This window comes from Pipistrellus kuhlii, unplaced genomic scaffold (assembly GCF_014108245.1).
Source record: "Pipistrellus kuhlii isolate mPipKuh1 unplaced genomic scaffold, mPipKuh1.p scaffold_m20_p_5, whole genome shotgun sequence".
Taxonomy (NCBI): domain Eukaryota; kingdom Metazoa; phylum Chordata; class Mammalia; order Chiroptera; family Vespertilionidae; genus Pipistrellus; species Pipistrellus kuhlii.
This window is the reverse complement of record NW_023425551.1, coordinates 13310856-13335130: the sequence shown is the minus strand read 5'-3', so window position 1 is coordinate 13335130 and position 24275 is coordinate 13310856. Positions and strand designations below refer to the sequence as shown.

The window sequence follows — 24275 nt, the reverse complement described above, 5'->3', positions numbered from 1 at the left end:
TGCCCCTATAATTAACCAAGAGCAAATGCCATGATGGATGGTGAGCTTGGCCACATTGGAGGATCTGGTCTGTGTTACTGTCTACCAACAAATCCTTCCAGGCTGGTCCAGATCTAAATGACTGGATTTGCTGCTGAATTCATTAACCGAGAATGTATTGTATGTAGTTTGATGTATGCTTGAAGGCTTAATGCCCAAAATCTTCAAGAAGAGCACATCCTGGCTAGCTGATTTCCCTGCAGTTCTTTAGGAGAAACATGTATCATCATTAAATAAATGTCTCCACATTCCACATTCCACTTCCTATAGCAGACAACACAGAGTTGCTCATGTGAGAAACAGCTTTCTTGCCTATGAATGCCTTACGTCAGAGGAGCTGCCCTGTGTCTCTCTTTTAGGGCTTTCAGAGGCTCTCAGCGTGCAGGGCAGAGTGCCTCTGGTCTACAGCACAGGCCTCTGGAGTGCTGGGTCACCTGTTCAGATGTTGGGCTGGTTCTCTGAGGTACGGCTCATGAACCTCAGTGTTGGCTTTGGACACACCATGTAGTCTGTGTTATTCATGTGTTCAGCCTTGTTGTTAGATTGCAGCCTTATTTCCTGAGCTTCCCACTCCCCTCCCTGCAACACTGTCCAAACTACCGTTTCTGGAGTAGAGTCTTCTGGGGAAAATGGTATTTCCCTCCTCCTCTGAGACCATACGGGATCTATCTATGTCATCCTAGCTGAGTACTAACCACCAACCTTAACTATAGGCAGATGAAATGATTTAAGAAACTGTGGACTCACATTGTACATATATTATCTGTTTTTCTTAAAGCAGAGAATAACATATTCTTCTTTGTTTTGCCTGTGAGTGGGCTTCCTGTTAGGTGTTCCACTTGTTTTCTTGAATTGATAGTTAAATCTTTTTTAATATGTTTTTATTGAGTTTAGAGAGGAAGGAGAGTGTGAGAAAGATAGAAACATTGATGAGAGAGAAATATCTATTTGCTATCTCATGCACACCCCCTACTGGGGATTGATCCTGCAACCTGAGCATGTGCCCTATCTAGGAATCAGACCAGCGATCCTTTGGTGCATGGGACAATGCTCAACCCACAGAGCCACACCAGCCAGGCAATAGTTAAATCTTGAAGCTTGATAGGTTTAGATTTTTTTTTGGAAGACTATGCCATAAACATGTTTATTTTTTATCTTGACATACATAACATCTGTTTTTGTTGTTGTTGTTGGTTTGTTTTTTAATAAAGTTAGCAACTGTTGATTATCACTGTTAAATCATAGTGAAGTTTTTGCCACTGGATCCAGATTTTGCTTCCAGATACTGCTAAGCCTGGTCCCCTGCCTGGGCCCCTGCCGAGAATACACAGTTAAAGTGTTTATACTAGTATAATCCCGGGGCTAGATTTCAGGAAGTTGCACTGTGCTGCAGGTTGATGAGCCTGGTCAAGGTGTTTGAAAATTGTATTTTCTAATTCAAACAAAACCATATCTCACAAATATTTTTCAAAATTACTTAAAAATTTAAAAACTCAACCTGTTGATTAAATATTATATTACTAAAGACACCATTAAGAGAGTAAAAAGGCAAGCCACAGAACAGGGGAGACTATTTGGAAAAAAAACAGATAAGGGATACTGAAAAGATCTTGTATTCACAATATATAAAGAACTTTTACCAATCAATAACAAAAATATAGACAGCACTATAGAGAAAATGGGCAAACACTTTAAAAACTATTCAAGTTACTTTACAAAATAGGTACTTCACAATTACCAGTATAACATTGAAAAGCCATTTAATCACTTTATTTTTTAAAATATATTTTATTGATTTTTACAGAAAGGAAGGGAGAGGGCTAGAGAGTCAGAAACATCGATGGGAGAGAAACATAGATCAGCTGCCTCCTGCACACCCCCCACTGGGGATGTGTCCACAACTAAGGTGCATGCCCTTGACCGGTATTGAACCCGGGACCCATCAGTCCGCAGGCCGATGCTCTATCCACTGAGCCAAACCAGCCAGGGCTATTTAATCACTTTAGTTACCTAGGAAATACAAATTAAAACCACAGCAAGGTAATATTATAGAATCAATAGAATGGTTATATACTAATAAAAAGTCTGACCGTATCCAATCTTAGCAACTTTGGTAAAGTTGGCCATACACGTACTCTATGACACAAAAATTACATGCCTACAGAAACATATGCATATATACAACTGAAAGAAAAATGTATGTATGTTCACTAAGTGATGTGTACAGGGATATTCATAGCACCATTATTTGCAATATAATAGATAAAAATTAGAAAAATAAAATATTCTTCAATAGCAGGGTAAGTAAATAATTTTTTGTGTATTCATAAATACAATGGAATATTATAAAAATTATGGTTAAAAAAGAAAAAAAAAGCCAGATACAAAAGGGAATATACTCTGTTATTCAACTGACAAAGGTTTCTAAACAAGAAAGAGAACTGATGATATTAGAAGTTAGAATAGCAGGTGGCTTTGGGGAAGAGAGATTTGAAATATGACTGTGTTTAGCATGAGGAAGCTGCTGGCAGGGAGGGGGGGCATATTAATATTCTATTTTCAGATCTGGGTAGTAGTTACATAGGTGCATTCAATTGTATCAAGTCATTGAGCTGTTCTTATTATTTGTGCATTTTTCTAAAAGCATTTCATACTTCAGTAAGTAAATTTATGAAAATGTACTATTGATAAAAGCAAAGGACAACTGAGTGATATTTTTAAAAGTAGAACTGAGAATTTTCACACTTCTAGTTTTGCTCCATCAGCCATATTAGAAAGAGAGAGAAAGAAAAAAAGATAATGAATCATGTCCTTCAAGATGTCAGCCAAAAATCTGAAATTAGCAAGATTGAAATGAAGACTTACAAACACACAGAGAGAACTTTATCTTATTTTTATACTGTATTATGTGATATTAATAACTGAGAAAATGAAGCCATTGTGATTAATAATCTATTTTAAAGCTAAGCAACAAAAATATGAAAACAATTGTCTATAGTTTTTCAGTACTGCTTTTAAATATGTTATACTCAAGTCACTACTTCATTACACTTAAAATTTACTAAAGTTAACAATGTTTTTGAGTGTTGTTGTTTTTTTACAGTAATAAAGAAAAAAACAACATATTATGGAGTAAACTGACTTCCTAAAAATGGACAAGTTAATACAAAGAAGTAATGTGCTGACAAACTAAAATAATTTCTTTTTTATGAAAATACTCTTGGAAGTTGTTTTAAAAATTGCAGAAGATTTCATCACGCTAATATACGAAATAGCCATAGACACTTGGTAGGCACAAAATAAATGTTAGATGTTGTCATTATTTGAATGAACAAGTGACTCCAGTGAGAGAGATTTTCTATAAAGTTGCATAGAGTTCAGTTTTTTCTTGACATATATGTTATTATATTTGTGAGATTGTGTTTTAATAATGAAACCCAAGAAAAAAATTTAATGCATTGAAGAAGCCATTTTCCTCTTCTTTGATGACTTATTTAGTGAAAGCATTACTTTATGGATAAAGTGAATAAGTGCAACTACTCTATAGCAGCTGCATTGTCTAGAATTTTAAAAAGTGATCCTCAAGGAAGCTTAGGAAAATGCATCTACATATAAAATATATTCCCAGTATTATGTTGGGCAAGTTATTGCAAATAAATAGTTGCCAGAAGTTTACAGAGTTCTGAAGGTTTTAAATACTAGAGGCCCAGTGCACGAAATTCAGCCCAGCCTGTACCTTTTCCAATCTGGGACCCCTGGAGGGATGTCCAGTAGGATTGGGCCTAAATGGACAATTGGGCATCCCTCTCACAATCCAGGGCTGTTGTTTCCCAACTGCTCGCCTACCTGCCTTCCTGATTGCCCCTAACCGCTTCTGCCTGCCAGCCTGATCACCCCCTAGCCACTCACCTGGCAGCCTGATTGATGCCTAACTGATCCCTGCCATCTGATTGCCCCTAACTGCCCTCCCCTGCAGGCCTGGTCCCTCCCAACTGCTCTCCCCTGCTGGCCATCTTGTCGTGACCATCTTATGTCCACATGGGGGCAGCCATCTTAGACTAGATGGGGGCAGCCATCTTGTGTGCTGGAGTAATGGTCAATTTGCATATTACTCTTTTATTAGATAGGATGTTTCATTTATAGAAAAAGTGTAAAACAAAAGTACAGATTCCTCGTGACGCTTTGGAGATGGGAAGTGACTGTGGCTCTCTTTTGTACCACATAAAGATTTACTGAATATTTTATGACAAGTCATTTTTCAGAAAAATTAAAGATGTACTAATATTGTTGCTGGTATTTATTTTATTTAAAAGGGTGAGTGTTCAAATGTGCCTACCTAGTCCATAATAAGTGCCTGTCAGTAGTCTGCTGCCTAGAGAAACTCACACATAAACACTTGATTTGGCCCCTTAAATTAAAAGGGGCAGGAGTAATTACAATAAAATAATCATTCTGTATAGAGCATTTGAAAATGGATTGTTATGAAATAGCTATAATGTAATGTGCTTTTTATTTCTGAAAACAATTCAATGTATATAGTACAACCTATAAAACCTCTCATCTTGCAAACTTTAAACTCTAGGAAACATAATTTCTAACCATTCATAAAATCTTTCACAGAATTTCCATGGGCTTTAAATGCAATAGTTAAAATATTAATTAATTAACTACTAAATCAAATCTGTTTAGTATTTAAACATAGTTTGATATCAGGGAGGATAGGAATTTCCTAGCCAATTTCAATGGCTTTGCTAAATTCGTAGACATTATTGTACCATGATTGATAGCAATTAGCAACATACTTTTATTTTTCCATTTGCATCCATGTGTCTTTGTGAAGCAGCATGTTTTAGTGATGACAATTATTAAAGCTCAATATATGAGTCAACTGAATTATGAAGTGAACAATTGGATTTCTGTACCACAAAGTGTTAAATCAAGATTTAAAAAGTAACGAAAACTATTCAACCATTTTTCTCAGTATCATTAATATGCAAAGTATAATAAAATTTTATTTAAAATATTTTTAATTTATTTTAATGTTTCTACTTTAGATTTGTTCTTTAATGTGCATATCTTAGTAGAGTAAATGTACATATGTATGTATCACATTTGTGGTTCATGCTTAAAATTTTTATTGTTAAGAGGTTACAATCAGAATAGTTTAGAGATCACTGGTTTAGAGGTTGGAAGGAAAGGAAAAAGATGGTAAAGAAGATGAGTGAAGGACAATTCAAGAGATAGAAAAAGGCCCAGCTGGCATGACTCAGTGGTTGAGCATTAGCCTATGAGCCAGGAGGTCTCAGTTCAATTCCCGGTCAGATCACATGCCCAGGGGGTGGGCTCAAGCCCCAGTGTGTGACAGTCGATCAGTGATTCTCTCTCATTATTGATATTTCTATCTCTTTCTCCCCTCCTTTCATCTCTGAAATCATTAAAAATGTATCTTAAAAATGAGAAAGATAGAACAATGGTACAGTCTTACTGGAAACTGAGGGGAAAATTATTATTTTTTTAAATGATGAAATGGTTAACAGTTTTTTTTGCAGCAGAAAGCTCAGGAACTATGAGGTCTGAGAAAAAGCCATGGGATTTATGACTGATGATTAGAAAGTTATTGGTGAAAATATTTTTAGTCAAGTGGTAGGAACAGAAACCAGATGCTATGCAGTAAATACCCCAAGAATAAGGCAGTGGGAGGAAAGGAAAATGAGCAGGGAGAACAGATCACTCTTACTAAAGCTTGGCAGAAAATGAACAAGGCGAGGGAGAGGCAGAGGCAGAGACTGCACTAGGCGTAGGCAGAACAATTGATTAAGTAAGTCAATAGGAAAGTGGGAGGGAAAGTATCACAGTCAAAGGGAGTGGAGGAGGGTGGGACATTTTGTAAGATAGGTGAGAGATCAAGAAAAGACAAAGACAGCTGTGGAAATTGATTTCCTAAGGCCACACTATCAACAAACTAAGTAATTACCTAACTTCCTAAAATTGAGGAATACCAGGTTGCAATTATGAGATAGATAAAATAGAAAAAGATTTGAAATATCTTATCTGAATCCCTCACAAGATACTGAAGCAGACATCCTCTGATAACTGAGCAAGGTTGAGGACCTGGATACCTACAATCAATATGAGTTTATGTCAGAGTCAAATTAGTAAAATTACAAGACTGTTTATTTTATTACTATTATTGTTTTTTAACCATTGTTTATTACTGTTATTTTACCAGCAGTGAAATAATATTATTATTTTTATTATTATTTACCTTACTTTTGGAAGGTGAGAAAACAGAAAGTGATTTTTTAGGGACTGGCAAAGAAAGTAGAATGGAAAGTGAGGAAATTGTTAACAAGTTGGTTATAAGGAAACTATAGGTTAAAAAAAAAAACAATAGGTAAGACAAGGAAGAGCTGATAGGCAGAAAAGAATTGAAGACTGAGATGGAAGAACAGTGTTAGTAAGTGTAAGCACAGAGGAAAGTCTTAGAATCCAAGATCTTGATGATGGAGACATTTTGAGGGACAATGAGATCCATGTTCTGATTGTACTTACAGGAGCATAAAAAAGAGTAGGGAAAAAAATGTTCAACTAGATGTAAACCATAAGAGCCTCTGATGTCATGCTGATAGATGGATGACAAGGATGGGCATGAGATGAGGAGGGCATTATGAGAAAATGCCCTCTGGGCAGGGGAGGATCCCAGAGATGACGGCAGGGTCATTCTATAGACATTTAGAGCCCCTGTTAGATGGTGGTGCCAGACAATGCTTCATAAAGTGGTAGGAACAGAAACCAGATACTATGAGGCAAATATCCCAATAAGGTGGGTATGCAGGAAGCAGCCAGAAAGGCAGCCTTCATGGGAGAGGGTTTCAAAAAAATGTTGAGGTAAAAAAGGAGGTGGGAAGCAGCCTTCAAGGACTACATCCTATGTTGGGCACTTGTTCACAATAGCATGAGCTTTTTAATTTTAGCAACACTTTGGTGGCAAGAAGGCCACTTAACGTTTCACATAATATGAAAGCTCGAAGAAATACTGAGATGAATCCTACTTATTAAAAATGGTTTCTAACTCAAATAATAATAATATAGCAATGTTTCAAATCAGGTTGCCAGGATGGATACCTTTCAAAGACTCATGTGAAAATCTCTGTGTTAATACCCAGCTTAAAATAATTTCAAATGTAATTTTTAAGGAACGAATTTAGATTATTTTTTTTCTAGATACAGAACTGTTATATGGTACACTGCAGTTCCCATCTGCCATCTGCAGCAAGAGTTGCTCTGCTGAACAGTTTCCAAATGCTATGCATATGCCCACTGATTCAAGACTAATTTCACTAAAAGCTAATCTAAACAGAAAATGTGTCTTAGAGTTTATTTTACTGTAATTTCTATTTCTATAATTTAAACTAAGATTAATTTTCCTGCCCTTTGGCCACAGGTTGAACCTCACGCAAACAGTTACAATTTTCCAATTAAAATTGGAACTGTGGAAGTTACAACAATACCGTCCATGTGAATTAATCATTTTAAGATTTACAAGGGGGCAAAATAAAGTAAAAGAAGGCTTATTGATACACAAAGAGTCTTCACAATACCAACTCTATAAGTGAACCGATTTTGGTATTTTGAAGGCAATGCACTTGTTACAGCATCTTTAAAATAGCAACCCCTCTGCATGCTGGTCCATTATCTAGAATGACAGCACTGACATCTTTGAGGGCAGCCAGATTGCCTGTTGACCTTCTCAAGAATAACAATGGTAGAGATTAGTTGTGCATTCTGGTTGCGTTTTTAAATGCAAATATATTGGTTAAGCATTGGCTCAAGTGTCCATTTTATCTTTGGCTAAATTTATAGAGATAAGAGTAGCTAAAAGCAGATTGAGTTGAGCTTGGCAAAAGATGTGAAGAGCTTCTCTACCATGAGTACTCTGAGACAAATTCTTAAATTTGTTTTGTCAAACAAATTGTGTGATTATATTGAGTTCTTCCTATATCCAGGAGCTAGAATATTATTTTTTCCTAATAATAGGAAAAAGTTTAGTCAAATCAACATCAAATCAGGATGGTAGGACTTCTAGATGATAAATTATTTAGTTCCTAGTTGCAGTAGGAGAAACAGAGGAAGATGCAACTGAACTATTTGGGTACAGTAAGACTCTTCCTTTAATACACATGTCCTTGAAACATGTGTTTGAATATAAAGGTATAAAGTCCTTTCAATAGTATATGAAGGATTTCTTTCCCAAAGAGCATGTTAAGATCATTCATATAATGCTTGTTAAGATCTCTAATCATAGTTCCAACAAGGTTGTTTCTTCTTGGGCCTGGTCCTAGGAAGTCCAGCAGATAGAGGAAATCTTTAAAGAATTGGGACAGAAAGTTGTTATCTTTTATCAGGACAATTTAGGAAGCAGACACAGGTATTTCCCATCCTGTAGGTCAATTGCTTCTTCTCCAACCCAAGGGAATGGACAGGGCAGATAGAAAACCTCAATTATTTTAAACATCTGAACTTCTGGTGGTACTTGGAGCAGGAGAGGAGAGAGAGATTGTCTCATCTCTCAACTACAATTGGGCCCAAGAGTGTCTAAATGTCAAATCACATGCATGCACCTGTAAATGCTGCTGAGGCCCCCAGTCAACTGCCAGCTCAAAACCCAGCCAGCATGATCCTCTTTGAAGAAGAAGGTGTACATGGTCAAGAGGTGAAGAGTGTTGGCTAAGAGGAGAAAGTGATTCCACCAAGGAGTCTCTTCAGGGAGGACCACAGTGTAAAGTTTTAGGAGAAGTGAGAGAAATAAAAATGTGCTTCTGAGGAGCCCATAATATAAGGCCTGCCAATTACAGGCTTGGGCAACCTTTCTGCAAACAACCTCAGGCTGCAAGGGACAGGAACGATGCAATGACAGCTTGTCTTTAGGACTGGGTGGAACAATCTCAGCATCATGTCTTTTCAATTGGTATAAAGACATTCTGTGCAGAACAGACAGTTTATGAGTATAGATAGATAATTATATAAAAATTAGATAACCATCTGAAAGAGATGCCTGTTTTTATGGATGATCAACTTTAGATTATTTTTTCATTTCACATTCTTGCTTGTTTAAACATTTTCTTCAAGAAAAAAACATTTGCCTCTATTTATAATGCAAAATGAGAATATTATGAGATTTCTTTTTAAACCCTTGATAATCTTATAAAGTATTTACAGTGATACAGCCATATAACAAACAAAAATAGAACACACACACACACACACACACACACACACACACACACACATTTGAAGACAGATTACATGGTCTCCCGGAATGATAATTTGATGTGCATCGCAAACCTATATTTCTTATGGTTTAATATTTTAATATGTAGTTTTTGAATTTCTGTTTCTGTTGTTCTTGATTCAAGTAGAATTTAAATCTGAAGAAGAAAGTTACTGAGAAATTTCTTCCCAAACATCACTTGAATTTACTTTTCTTATAAAATAAAAAGTACAGGCATGAAAGGAGCAGTTTTTTATATAAGCAGAGAAGAGGTAGTTTTTAGTCTGTAAGGAGATTGAGTAATTTTTTACAAAGTTAAAATTAAGTACAAAGTATAAAGTTAAGTATGTTATCTAGGATACTTCATATTGTTTTAAATGTGAAGGATATTTAGTCCTTGGGCCAAGATAGGCTGTATGTGGCTTTCTAAGGAGAGGCAAGCTTTCTTTCCCCTTGGGGTGAAGGGTCACAAGTGGATATAATCATGCACTGGGAATCTCAATGAACGGTTTGAAAAATGCTGATGTTTATCCAACAACTTAGCTTTAGGTATGAGATGAATGATGGATCTGAAGAAATCTTCTAATTCTTTTTCATGAACATCTTATTTTATGGTAATGTTTATTTGTTCCTTTCTTTGTTCATGAGAAAAATAGTCAGTACCTTGTAATTGAATCATTGTTTTCAGCAGGAACACTAAAAGCTGTACGCAAACTACAGGCCAAGTAAAACACGAGAAATAATTTAACAGCTGCTTTATATTAACAGACAGGATTCTAATGACTCATTTCTAATGACAAGTTAAATGGAAATTATACAAAATAAACAGTATTTATTTTTAAAGTACAACTATAGCGTGGTTACAAAGGCCTGATGCATGCCAGCTCAAATTTATTGGTGTTCTTCTTATTCTTTGCACTCATTTTATTTTTCTCATTTTCCTCTGTACCTGATCTTCAAGTTGAAGGCTTGACATCTTTAAAGCAGTGCCTGACATAGAATTTTATTTCTTTCATTATTGTCAGACCACAATCTTGTACCTCAGTAAGATAGAGCAACTGTATGTACATACTCATTTCTCAGGATGCTTTCCCTTATATAACCATTCTTTGATTTATAATTTCAATATGTAGAGACTAATCTGACTTGAACCAGAGACGTATATGGAATATTATATGACTATAGTATTTGCAACATTTGCATCAAAGATTTTTTTTAAACTTATGATTTTCAATATGTATTTTAATGACTAAAATAAGTTCAAATATGTGTGCCTTTCTACTATATAATAAGAACTACTGTTAGTGACTGGATATCACTCTTAATATATGAACATGTGAATCTGTAATAGCCATTAAAAAACTAGACAAAGAAAAAGTTGTAAAACTTGAGTTTGTATTATTTAAACATTTCTCCATTTAGTTAATACTAGAGGCCTAGTGCACAAAATTTATGCACTGGAGGGTGGTCCCTCAGCCCGGCCTGTGCCCTTTCACAGTCCAGGAGCACTTGGGGATGTCCAACTGCCACGGAGGAGGGAGAGGTTCTCACCACTGCTGCTGTGCTCACCAGCCATGAACCTGACTTCTGGCTAAGTAATGCTCCCTTTGTGGAAGCACACTGACCACTAGGGAGCAGCTCCTAATTGAGTGTCTGCTCTCTGGTGGTCAGTACACATCACAGGAACCATTGGCTGAATGTCCCCCCATTCAGTCAATTTGCATATTAGCTTTTTAATATATAGGATGTAGTTATTTGATACCTACTATATTTAAAACACTGAGATAAGGACTGAGAACATTGAATAGAACAGATATAATCCTTTTGCTAGTTGATTTATATTTTTAACCAGAGAGATAGACATTAAACATTAATCCAGGTGTTATTTCATTGTATTTGTGAAAGCTGCTTTGCAATACAAGGACAAGGTGTTCAGATACTAGACAACAAAGGTTCTGGCTAAACTCTACATGGTAAGGGCAACCTTGAAGAAAGTCTTAAGTTTGTGATAATGTTCTAGGAGGTAAATGGAATAGCCACGCCTTATGTCAGGAAGGAAGAATGGTGGAATTGCAGAACTAAATAAAGGACATTGGAGTTGGAGTCCAGAATGCTTATCATGTTATACAAGCTCTGCTTCATCTTGTTTCATAAATCTGGCCCTTCCCCTGACTTATAACATGTAGTTGGTAAATTAAGCCATATAATTGTTGGGATTTTTTTAGAGATGGTTAATAAAAATAATTAGATCAATAACAAAACCTTGAGAAACACCAGTCAATGGAAACCAAGAATGAGTAGTCAGAGAGGTAAGAGGGACACCAGAAACAGGAAAGGGAGTGACAAGACATGCTAAATGCTGCAGAGAGATAACAAGGTAATGTCTGACGTCTGGTTTGAGAAGTAGGATGGATGCTGCATAGAGAAAGAAGGGAAAAGAGCCTCGAGGGCTGGTGGATTTAGAGAAGGCATGGCAATAAATTTATAAACTCATGGTGAGCAAAGGACTTACTTTTTTGTGGGCTGTGGAGGAGTCAAGTGTAAACTAGTGTAGTTGTTTGGTTCCAGGAAATACCAACACTCAAACTGTGACTTGAATTGTCACTGGAAGTGGCACCAGAATCCCTTCCTTTGCCATTAGAAAAGGAATTGGAGAATTATGTAATTCTCTGCTTAAACAATTTAAGAAATTCTGTTTGAAAGATTTAGAGCTTGAGGACTATGTGACTGCTATTTGTATTTTCACCCTGCAGCCAGTATCTGGGATAATATAGATAAACTAGTAGTCCATTTGCGCGTTAGCATGTGCAGTAGGCCGCCCACTGCTTCTGCAGGAGCTGGTGGGAACCACAGCATGCCGCAGGGAGCCATGCTGCTTCCACAGTAGCCAGGATGGACCCGCACCAGTTCTGTGGGAGGTGGGAAGGACCCATGTTGCTGCTTTTGGAGGTGGGCCCGCCATCTCCTCTCCGGGCCTGTGGTTGGCCGCCTCCCCTTCCCCAGAACTGGGGGACTCCAGCAGGGCTGAGAGGATGGCGCCACCATCTTGTGGCTATGGGCACTGCCATCTTTGTGACAGAGTGATGGTTAATTTGCATATTACCCTTTTATTAGATAGGATGGCTGTTGATGTTCTCATTATCTATTGCCACACAGTGCTCCTTACTCACCAAAAAGACTTAATGCATACATCCAAAAACAGTTATTTAGTTCATGAGGCTATGGAGTTCAGCTGACCTAGGCTGGATTTGCCCAAATGCCTGGGGCTCCTCTGGCTGTGATTGTCTCATCTTGGATAACTGGGATAACCTGAGTCTGCTCTCTGCCCTGGTCAGCATACAGCAGGCTGGTCTAGGCATGTTCTTATGGCATCGTGGAAGAATAAGAATGAGAAAAAACAATTATGCAAACATCTTTCAAGTCTCTATGTTAATGTGTCAATATTCTCCAGGTCCAGAAGAAATCACATGGACAAGTCAAAAGTCAAAGTATGAGAGCACTGAAAAAAAAAATGACAAGGGCAGGTCCTGGATACATAGAATGGTAAAGAATTGGGGCCATAACAGTAACCACCCACCACACTGAATGAATATATGAATTATTGGATTATAGAAAAGTACCAGGAGCATTGGACTAAGGGTCAGGAGACATGTCCCAAAAGCTCAGCACTGTTGATTTTGTTAATTTGGGTGAATCATGTAATTATGCTGGACCCTAATTTTTTTAATGGTCTTTTCCAATCTTTAAAGCCTTTGATTCAAGCTTTCAATGAAATTTTTAATGAATTTAATGCTATACACAATCTGTAGGAGGAACTTGAGAAAAGTTGTTCATTATGCCATCCTTTGGTAAATCAACATGGCTATGCAGATAACCCAAAATGGGTAATTATGACTTTGTGAATCTTTGAATATTTTGTAATCACATTCAAACTGAAAAATCTCTAGTTGGAATTTGAGTATGGAACATAATGCTGAAAGTTCACTTTCTTTTTAGGTCTTTAATTTTGGTTCCTATTTGATGATTCCTTTGAAGTATACAACATACTAGTACAACATCAAACACTGAATGCCATCTCATATGTGAGATGAGTTTTTGGGTTTATTGCTGTTACACTTTAATAATTCATTGTTATGATGAATTATTATATTTAAATTGACTGGAAGAACTTTGTCAAGTTTGCATAATACTGATACAAGTGTGATTTATTTTTAGGCAGATGTTATGATTTGTTTTATAGAAAGAATAACAATAATACAGAAGTGAAATCTCTTCATTATACAGTGTGCAGTTATGCAATATATAATGAAATGCAGGATTATTTACTATAGGGATAAAAAAAATTTGAGAAAAAATAGTCTACATGAAGAATGTAAGATTCACAAGAAGAAGGTAATATACACAAATGGCCTTTGGAAATGACTTTCCACGTCTGAGATGACTTCTTATTCTAGTCACTTCAAGTGCCACAAAACTTCCACACCTAGGTTACCAAAATATATGGATGAAAATGTAATTTGTAACTCCCTTTGACACATAGAATGTTCTGTTCCAGATATAAGAAATAACTTGCCATTTGATAAATGTTTACCCTTGTCATATCCCTGGGAAGCATTTATTTTGGACTGATAATTTACTTGTAAAATCAATCACTCTGGCCTCTCTCATTTCAGAGTCTCCATGTAGATATATCCAAGAAACTTCATTCCCATCAAGATGGCCTGAATTCAAAAGTACCAGTTGGTTGTCAAAATGCTTTGGCTGATCTGGAGAAAGAGAGAAGCAAGAGTGGAGCAACGGCAGTAGCAGGCACCGATGGAACCACAGGTCGTTAGCCACATGATGTGGGTTTTGACCACCTAGATGACAAATGCATAATATACAGATTCTTACTACGATTTTTTTTTGGAATATATAATTCAGACATAGTGACTGTCTGACCTGTAAATCTCATTGAAATATAGTTTAAGTGCAGCATAATATTGAACACTCACCCTAATGCTAGGTCTCTTCATTGTTTTTCATTAGATTTTTCTCACTTACATGGCCATGGAAGTACTTTATCCTAATACTGCTTGTATTATCATGACATTTTTAAATTTTTGATAGGATTAAGAAGGATTAATGTCTTGAGGTGAGGTTAACATAATTGCAATGTTTCCGTTTAAAAAATCTTTAGCTAAGTAATCTAGTACAGACTTGAAATATCACAGATTGGTTTATAGAAAGGTTGATCTGATAGTTTTCACCTCTCGTGAAAGCAGAACAGGAGCAAATGGACTTGTGGAGTGGGGGATAGCATTAAATTAAGCCACCCAGACTAACTTCCATATTGTGCAAACCTGAGATGAGTTAGCCAGGGAATTATTTTAGGCACACCAAAGCAGCTCAATATCTATTACACGTTATCTTTGAAACTTTACACTGCAGTTTGTAAGAAAAATGAAACTGTAATTATTCTTAAGCATATGGTTTGTTTCTTCTCCCTCCTTATCTGGTTTTGTAGTGAGCGCTCTTTCTCCCTCCAAGGGCATGTAAAAGTCACACTACTAGATAAGAAGTCTCTGCAGTGTTGCTGCTGAAACTCTGTACAATCTGTTCTTTCATGTAGTTAGCTTACTGGCTTCTGACACTCCCATAAAAATACCCCATGGAGCTTTTCTTATTACCTTTTCATTGACTCTCTTCGGGTGATAAAAATGAAATTCTGTAAAGGGCTTTGAAAACCATGCATATTGCCATTTCTCCAAGTTTCAAATACTAACCAAGTACAACTAGACAAGAAACAGCTACTACAGTGAAAATTGCTGCAGTCTGCTGAGTCTCAAGCCATTATTCATTTATAGGAAACTATATTTCCCCCCTAAGATGAGGGTCCTAAAAATTACCAGATAACACATTCCTGGGATCAAAGCTTTTGTTTCAGTTATAAAAAAACTTGTCTGACCTATCACTGTGTGTGCATCTTCCTGGAATAGGGCATTGCAGCCCCTGCTTTGCAGCCTGAATGAATAGTTCAGAGTATATCACAGATCAGAGCAGCCCCTGCCTCAGACACACTGCCTGCAAGAGACGATTTAAGGGACAATGTCCTTGAATTAAGTTATAGGTTCTAGGCAAGACTGTGTAATTTTATTCAAGAGAGTAAAATGAACCCTTAATTAGGTTAGGTAATCTCAACATGCATTTTTTCCCCCCCAGAAATCATTTAGTATGCTCATCTGGGCAATATTTTCATTTGCTATCCCATTTGTAATCACAATACATTACAGAGTCGGTCTCCATTATGAACTAGAGTGGTGTGACGATTCCATATGTGAAAACGCAAAAGTTAAGTAAAGCAGGAATATTATTCTTCAAATGTCATTTATCTCATGTAATATAGACTATTTTTCTTGGTTTAAAATATTATAGAAAGACTCATTGTCTCTCTACTGAGCATTTACCAGACTTGGAATGAATTCTCATCTCTGAAGAGTTACCACTGTGAAGTTCAGATGGGCAAATGGCATCCTTTCTGAGCTTTCCTCTCTTTTTACTACTTAGGCACAAGTCAGTCATTTCCTAAACTGCCTCTGGTGAGAGTGCCAGTTTTAGAATCTTTGTAAGCATAGGAAAAAAAAAAAAAAAAAAGCTTTATTAAGACAGCGTTTCTGCTTCTGTAGTTTTACTCCTTCTGGACACCTATGTCTTTTTCTGCCAGATAGGTGAAGTGGAACCACTTAGAATGTGTATCTAATAATTTCTCTAATAGGAATTCCTTATTTCGGAATTGAATGTAAACACCTGGGTGTTTTACGGCCAATGCACGTGTGTCAACGAGAGTTTGGCTGTTGCAGCCAGGAGGACAGCAAAGTATATATGCCCCAGTCAGCCCTATCCCCTTTTACAGGACTCTGATGGAAATGACTCCCCAGACCGCCTGGATGACCTCCCTCAGTGGGTCCTTCATTCACTCTGGTTGCTTGGCGATGCCCACGTTTTATTTTAGGAGCACTGTTATTAAGTCTGCAGGTTGTTTTGTCCATAAATTACTAAGAGAACAGTTCTCTGAAAGTAGGATGATTAAGTGGTTAACCTTTGGAGTCTGAACTCAGACTGCTGGGATTAAATCTTGTCTGTCCCACTCGCTAGCTGTGTACCACAAGCAATTTGTTAGTGTCGCCATCTCTTTATTTGTAAAATTCGGTTAATAACAGTGCTACACCATAAGCTCTTTCAAAAGCTGCATTGGATAAAATAGGTTAAAGTTGGTATAGAACACCATAAACTCCAATAGAGTCCTAGCTATTTTCACTAACTTCAGCATCTTTATGAGTTGATGGCTAAGAAAAACTTTGCTTCCTGGCAATATGTTCTGCAAGGTGCTGGTTAAGACCTCCTCCTGTGCCTCTTACTGTCTATCAGTTTCTATCTGTATTCTTTCCCTTTGAGAACCGTATCCCAATGGGAATTTCATGGCCTCTATGGATCCTATGGGCATGAGATGAGATTAGAAATCTTCTGGAGATGAGTCACTGATTCCTGAGTGGACAAGAAATGCTGTAATCGTGCAGAGACCAGGAGGCCCCGAAACTTCCTAACGGACCCCTTTCCCATCTTACCCCTGCGGCAGGGAGAGCAGAGGCTTCACCAGTGCCATTTTTTTTTTTTTTTTTTTTTTTTTTTTACTGAGAGGAAGGGAGAGGGTTAGAAAGTCAGAAACATAGATGAGAGAGAAACATCGATCAGCTGCCTCCTGCACACCACCAATTGGGGATGTGCCTGCAACCAATGTACATGCTCTTAATTGAACCCGGGACCCTTCAGTTCACAGGCTGACGCTCTATCCACTGAACCAAACTGGTTTTAGCCACTTGTGCCATTCTTGCTGAGTGATGTATGTTAAGTGCAGATGTTTGTTTTAAACCATTTGTTGCATGGCCCGTTCCCAGGGTAAACTTGCGTGAGAAAACTTATTGAGGAGAGCTCTCAGGAACAACACAAAAGGCAGAGGAACTAAAGCAGACCTAGGTACAGGTAAAGTTAAAAGATAGTGAAGTCACACTAAAGACCTCGGCTGATCCCACTGGGCGCTCTGGAACTGGCATGGCTCTTCAGAGTTGTCCTGTGTTGGGGTGAGGGGACCAGGCCTTTATAGCTCCTGATTCAGTCGGTCATTGGATGCAGATGCCCCTGAGGAAGGGGCATGGCTGTGGGCAAGGTGACTTCCTTCAGCCACGAGCAGTCCTTTGGTATCAGAGGATTAGCAGTCAGTTGTGAGGAGAATGTGATTATCATGTAGGCCACTCACTAATGCAGTGGTTGCTTCTGGTGACCTGACTTGCTCAACGGGATGCTAAATCTTTTTAAAAATGCCTATTTGGTTTTGCCCTGCATAAATGTTCTCTACTGAACAAATTTTATACTTCCCTAATCAACATTCTCTAATGGAACTTCCTTTCTTTTGAAGCTACAACTATGTTCTTCTAATTATTCCTACATCTTTAAGCTAAACTCAAGACTCATCCTCCATAAATTAGACTTGCCAAGTAGTGAGAACCCTAGGTGAGAAAATAGAACACAGCTACTCTAAGGTCTAGTCCCAGCTCTGCCCAAACTAGATGGGTGGCCTTCCACAAAATATTTCACTTTTCTGAGTTATATTTTCCTCACCAAAATAGGACGTGTGCCAGGTCATTTTTATGCCCCATCAGTTCTTAAAATGTTACTTGTATGGCCTCATCTGATATCTCAGAGTGATGCAGCTGTTGCTCATCTCTATGTAAGGCTCACGTGGAGATGATCCCACATCTGTGAACACACTTACTGTGGTAAATTAGTCAGGTGAAGGGAAAGGCGCTCCATGGAAAAACTCCGTTGAGGTCAAGGAGGGACCTAGAAATAAATGGATCAACAGGAAAACAAAGAAGTCTTTATATTGAGTTTTAAATTAATCCTAATGCTAAATTTCAGATTTTACTTCTGTGATGGGAAACAAAACACAAGGCAGTTCCCCATCAGGATTATTATGAGAATTAGACGAAGTGAGGATTTTGTATTAAAGACCTTAGCCAAATGATTGAATGTATGCTCTAAAGAGGTAGTACTTTATTTTTTTAAATATATTTTACTGATTTTTTACAGAGCTGAAGGGAGAGAGATAGTTAGAAACATCGATGAGAGAGAAACATTCATCAGCTGCCTCCTGTACACCCTCTACTGGGGATGTGCCTGCAGCTAAGGTACATGCCCTTGACCAGAATTGAACCTGGGACCCTTAAGTCCACAGGCCAATACTCTATCCACTGAGCTAAACCGGTTTTGGCAAGAGGTAGTACTTTAGATATCATAAAATATAGTCTTGTCTCTCAATTTTAAGAAACAATTCAGCAATTAGTGTTATTCTGAGCAGTGTGTAATTTTAAGCACAATAATTTCTTTGATTCCAGCCCAGAAAACCTGTTATTTAACATTGTGGATCATTTCAAACTAGTAATCCAAAAATCTGATATTTTATATTTCCATTTAACATCAATGCCGTGTTTTCATAATATAAACAAAATAATGACACCAGTAGAATTGCCCTTGTATTTCCAGGGAATACTGTCTAAGTTTTGGAACTACTGACAGCCTGAAGTAAAATGTTATATGACTGCTCTTCATTTTATAGCAACTTCTTTCCCTCTTCTCAGAAGGCTTAAATGTTTGAGAATATGCTGGAAGGAGAACCCGCAGTCATTTCAAATTCTTTGAACAATTCTGAAATATCATTTCCTATTAGGCAGTTGTGTGCATACTGACAGCCTTGCCCCTCATCTTCCCTGGAGATTAATTTATTTCCTGCAGTGCTTGCTCTTCATGGAAAATCTGACTCCTCAGCCTTCACCAGTGGGAGTTCTCATCAGCAGAATGTTAATTATAAAAGCAAAACCATATACCATATTGAAAGGGAAAAACAGTTCTCCGGGCAAAATTTGCTTTGTCTTGTCTATTCTTTTCACTCCATTCTCTCCTCGATCTGTGGCTGGATAGAACATTAGCCACTGGGGAAGCAGTCTGTGAGATAGTGAGGAATAGAGGGAAATGTGCAGGCTTTGCAACCAGGCAGACCCAAGACTGAGCTGTCACATTTCTCCGTGATTTGGTTTCCAGGTCTGTAAAATGAGGATAGAAATATTTTCCTCACATGAAATTGTGTAATGAGACTGGCATAGAGTAGACTCTAAAAAATTATCATTATTACAGAGCTCCATCAACAACCTTTGTTTAGCACTTACTGTATATTAGTTGTTATGGCATAATATTAACCATGCATCGTATTGATTTATGAAGGAACCTATTAGAGATGTGAGGAAATATATCTTTCAGGTCTTAAAAGATAGAGATGTTAGACTAAGACAGATTACTGAGATAGCCTATTTTGAAACCTGGACTTAGTCTTCATTTTCTGACTCTTCTCATCACCATTTTTACAGCTTTCATAATGCTTGTTAAGGACTTATGAACATATTATTTTTTCACCAATAAGTTCTTAAAAAAAAAACAACCACAAATTCTTTGCTAATAGTTTTAGGTCTATTAGAACTTGAAAATGCCTTTGAGTTTATTCTTTAAAATTATTTTCTCTAAAATAAAAAATTGACAGTTTCTCTTTGATTTTGTCTCAGAAATAAAACTTTGGTAAATTAAATCTTGAGACACAGAAGGCAATAGCCTGACAACGAAGTGTAGATAGGCTGAAAAATGCTTACCAGATGAAGAAACAAAATCAATTACTTTAAGGCCAGAAAGATCAGTTTCAGTGACATGATTGTGATTAATAATTTCATTTAAGTGAATTAACTTTTTACATATTTCCCCTTGTTATTTTATGATTTGAGGGTAACACTAGAAAGAGAAAACAACTGAAGCATTAGAAGAAGAGATGTTATGGTGCAAACTCATAACAACTGAGACCTAATACAGGCTGCTACAAGTAGAGATGAGCTGTGTGTGTAATGTACAACTTATGATAAGGAGTATTCTTTCATATGAAAAAATGACATTTTTTCTTAAGATCAGTGATAGTATTTAACGTGGGTAGAACAATGGACTGGTTATATATGATGAGCTTTGACTTTCATGAAGTCAAGTACAAATCATTGATTCTTTTTTTATTAAGGTATTACATATGTGTCTTTATCACCCAATTGCCCCCTTTTTAATGATAATTGCATTTTTAAAGTATGAAAGTTACTAAATAATTTTTTGAGTCTCCCCCTCCATTTTACTCATGAATAATTTTTAATCTTATTATTTTTAATTGCCCTTCCCCTTTTTCTCACCATTTTTTGGAGGCAGGCAAAAATATTTGAGTTATTTTTCTAAACTAAATCTGGTTTTTATTTTATTCTGACCTATGAACAAGCAAAACAAAAAGGAACAGAAGACAATAACTTTCAAATTTTATTTCAGTGTTTCTCTAAATTCTTGAACATAAAGAACATCACATATGAGCATGTTAAAAATACTTATTCTTAGGATCTGCTCTCTACCAGTAGAGCAGGGTTGGCAAACTCTGGCAGTTGATCTAACCTGTACCATTGCCTGCTATTGTCTATGATTCTTTTCCTGCTCCTGCTCTATCAGCAGAGTTGAGTACTTTTGACAGAAACCAGATACAAAGCCTCAAATATTTACTATTTGGCCCTTTAGAGTAAAAGCTTGCTAACTTCTGCTCTAGAGAATCCCATTCAGAAGTTGTCTGGTAGGAACTTGTAATCTATTGCAACATGTTTCTTGGGTGAATGTGGTGTAGGGGTCTCTGAACCACATCTTTTAAATAATGCAATAGAAGACTTGTTACTTTTCTTTTTTTCTCACTCATCACACTCACTACATCAACAAGCCCTGTTGGCTTTATCTTCATGCAATATCTAGAATACAATCATTTTTAGCATGGTCACTGTTATCAACCTAGTTCAAGTCATCATCACTTCTCATCTAGAGAACCTAACTACAATAATCTATCTGCTTCTGCCCTTGCTTCATACTGTCCCCATTCTCAGCACAGCAATCAAAGTAATTATATTAAAGCCTCAGTCTGATCATGGAACTTCTTTCCTCGTAATCCTCCAGGGCTCACTCCACTTCTTCCCCTTTCTCACAATTGGCTTCCTGTTTAAAAGAAATGCTAGAGGTCCCCCATCCTCAGTGCTTACATAGGCCGTTTTCGCTCTAATTGTCATAATCTTCCCTTCAGGAATCAACATGGCTTCCAGCTTTGCCTCTTTTGGGTCTTTCCTAAAGAACAGTTTCATAGCCATTACCTTCTTTATGATGCCTCCTGTAACCACCTCATTTAGATTTGTAGTGTTCCTTGCTGCAGCTGCCTATCTCCCTTTTGCCATCTAAAACTTTATTTCTTATTTTGATTATGGGTTGCCTTCCCTATGTGAGGGCATTATGACGGCAGAGACTTTTTATCCATGTTCTGCATCCTTAGGTTCTAGAAATGGAATGCCTCGTTGTAGGTTCTCAATAAATATTTGAGTAAAGAAATGAACCCCAGACTCCCATTCTGTGGTTGAAATATAGTGTATAACACCTATCAAACAATTTCTGTGTGCAAAAACAGTTGCCAATAGTTTAAGTGTCAGACCCATTTCTGAAAAATGGTGCAATATCATATAACCACTATAGATGAGAATAAAATAGTTCAATCTCAAAAAATAACTTTATTATAAAATATGCTAATAAAAGATGAATACAGATATGAAAATGGTACATGGATGGAAATATTCAGGAGGGATTCCATGAAACCACATTTTACAATCAAGCTTCCTATTAAAGATTCTTACTGCAGATTTTACTGTTCACCATCAAGTTGAGCAATTTGAGGAGATTGGCACTCAAAATTCCCAAAAGGGAAACAAGCAGGGTTTGACTGACCTGGGTTCAAATGAAGTCTTTAGGAAATATCAGTTTTATAAAAGAAGGTAAAGCACTTTTATATATATTTGAACTTGATTCCTTCAAAGTAAAATAAAAGTTTTCTTTCACTTTAATCCTCTCAGTCAACAAATTAGCCATCTAATTTTATGTATATAAAGCTTTGATTTGTTGGTTGAACAGCAGGTTATTCCTACATAAATGTAGATTTTAACTATCACAGGACACTTTTGACTTTTGAAGGATAGTATTTAAAGAGAAAAATAAAACTACATTCTATATCTATTCCTCTGTGGATGAAGTGTTTGGCTTGGTCTCTAAGGAGCTGAGTGTACATGATTCCATATCTCTCACTTAATTTGATCATTTAAGTAATTATGAGTATTTAAACGTAATCAGTGAATATTGAATTAAATTTAAGAAACATCACCTCCATATTAAATTTGTGACATTTTAAAAGGAATGGTTGGTGAATATCAAAAGAACTGAGGTTTTAAACCAATTTGAATTTTATAACCTAAATAATCATCAGAAAAATAAGTTCCTGCACATTTTGAGATTTCTTGAAAGTTAATGCCATAAAGAACACAGTTTCAATTAAATGTTACATCTGCTCTGTCAATTTGAGTGCGGATGTTAGTTGGAGCATTCCTACACTGGGTGGAAGATTGTACTAGTTCAGGCAGAGAGAGGCCACTTATAAGGTCCCCTCCAAAACTAAGATTGTTTAAATCCTATTATTTTATGTCAAGATAATCTAATTATACTAATCCCATCTCCTCCTGTTTTTCTGCTTAACTATGTACTATCTTAAATCAGTTTATTGACAAGGGAGAGTGAGACTAATAACTGTCAAGATGACAAATTGAACTTTCAAACTATGGGCCTATAATAGTTTTATGTGAATATGAGATGGTAATAGCAAGTAATATTCCTATAGCACTTTGCATTTTACATAGTACTTGCAGGTCCATTATTTCATTTGCTATTTCTTCAACTCTGTGATTCAGTTATGATTATCAAAATTCATTCACTGATAAAGTAATGGAATTTAGAGATTCCTCAAGACACATAGCTAGTAAGTCTCAGAATAAGAAATCATACCTAGGTCTTTATTTTCTGTTTTCTACACTACAGTATATCTATTTCATTTGCCCTCAATCTCCATTTCCCCCAAGAAAAGCAGCACTGTGTGGGAGAAATGCTGTTGTTATCCCTTTTTTACAAATAAAGTCACAAAGATAGTAGGAGATAGGAGTGGGAATAAAATCTGGGCATACTGCCTAAAAACCCCGTGTCCTTTCATCTATAATGTATCGATATATACCACTACAGTGTGTAGATTTATTGCTGCTGTGGTGTAAGGAAAACCAAAATATCCACAGGCAGCAATTGGGATAGTGGGTGATGAGAAGAGGGAAAGAAACCAAGGAGAGTATGGAATCCAGTCTGCCCCTCCCTCAGCAGGCCACTGACTGCCCCTGCTTTGCCCCAGCCCTCAGCCTCTAGTCCCAATGGACACTGAGAGGAGATGTTGACAGAGGAGAATAAATCAGTTTGCTAAGGGAATTAACATGATGTGTGGAGAAATTCCACTTCTTTCTGCTTTGACACCTCCTTTCTTAAAAGTTTCCCAATTAACCAAAACCAGTTTGGCTCAATGGATAGAGCATCGGCTTGGGGACTGAAAGGTCCCGGGTTTGATTCCGGTCAAGGGCATGTACCTTGGTTGCAGGCATATCCCCAGTAGGGGGTGTGCAAGAGGCAGCTGATCGATGACTCTCTCTCATCGATGTTTCTAACTCTCTATCTCTCTCCCTTCCTCTCTGTACAAAATCAATAAAATATATATTTTTTTTAAAAAAGTTTCCCAATTAGCCTGTGAGCTACCCAGAGGTCACAAAACTGTATACATTGCCTTTCTATTTCACACATATAAAAATAACTGGCAGTCAGTGAGAATAAAATTCCTCACCGTAAAATATAAAACCCTTTACATTTATTAACTCATTCAATCTTTGTCAAAATAGGCACATAGGCATCACATATAAAA

At 37.0% G+C, this 24275-nt stretch overlaps 1 protein-coding gene across 1 annotated transcript in view; it reads left to right on the top strand.

The window, feature by feature from the left end:
* THEMIS (thymocyte selection associated) overlaps positions 1-24275 on the top strand; it is a 133700-nt gene that overhangs the window by 105726 nt on the left and 3699 nt on the right. The window contains exon 5 of the mRNA XM_036415002.2: positions 13984-14137. Within this exon, the coding sequence (XP_036270895.1) occupies positions 13984-14137 (154 nt within the window). The remainder of the gene's footprint in view (positions 1-13983; positions 14138-24275) is intronic.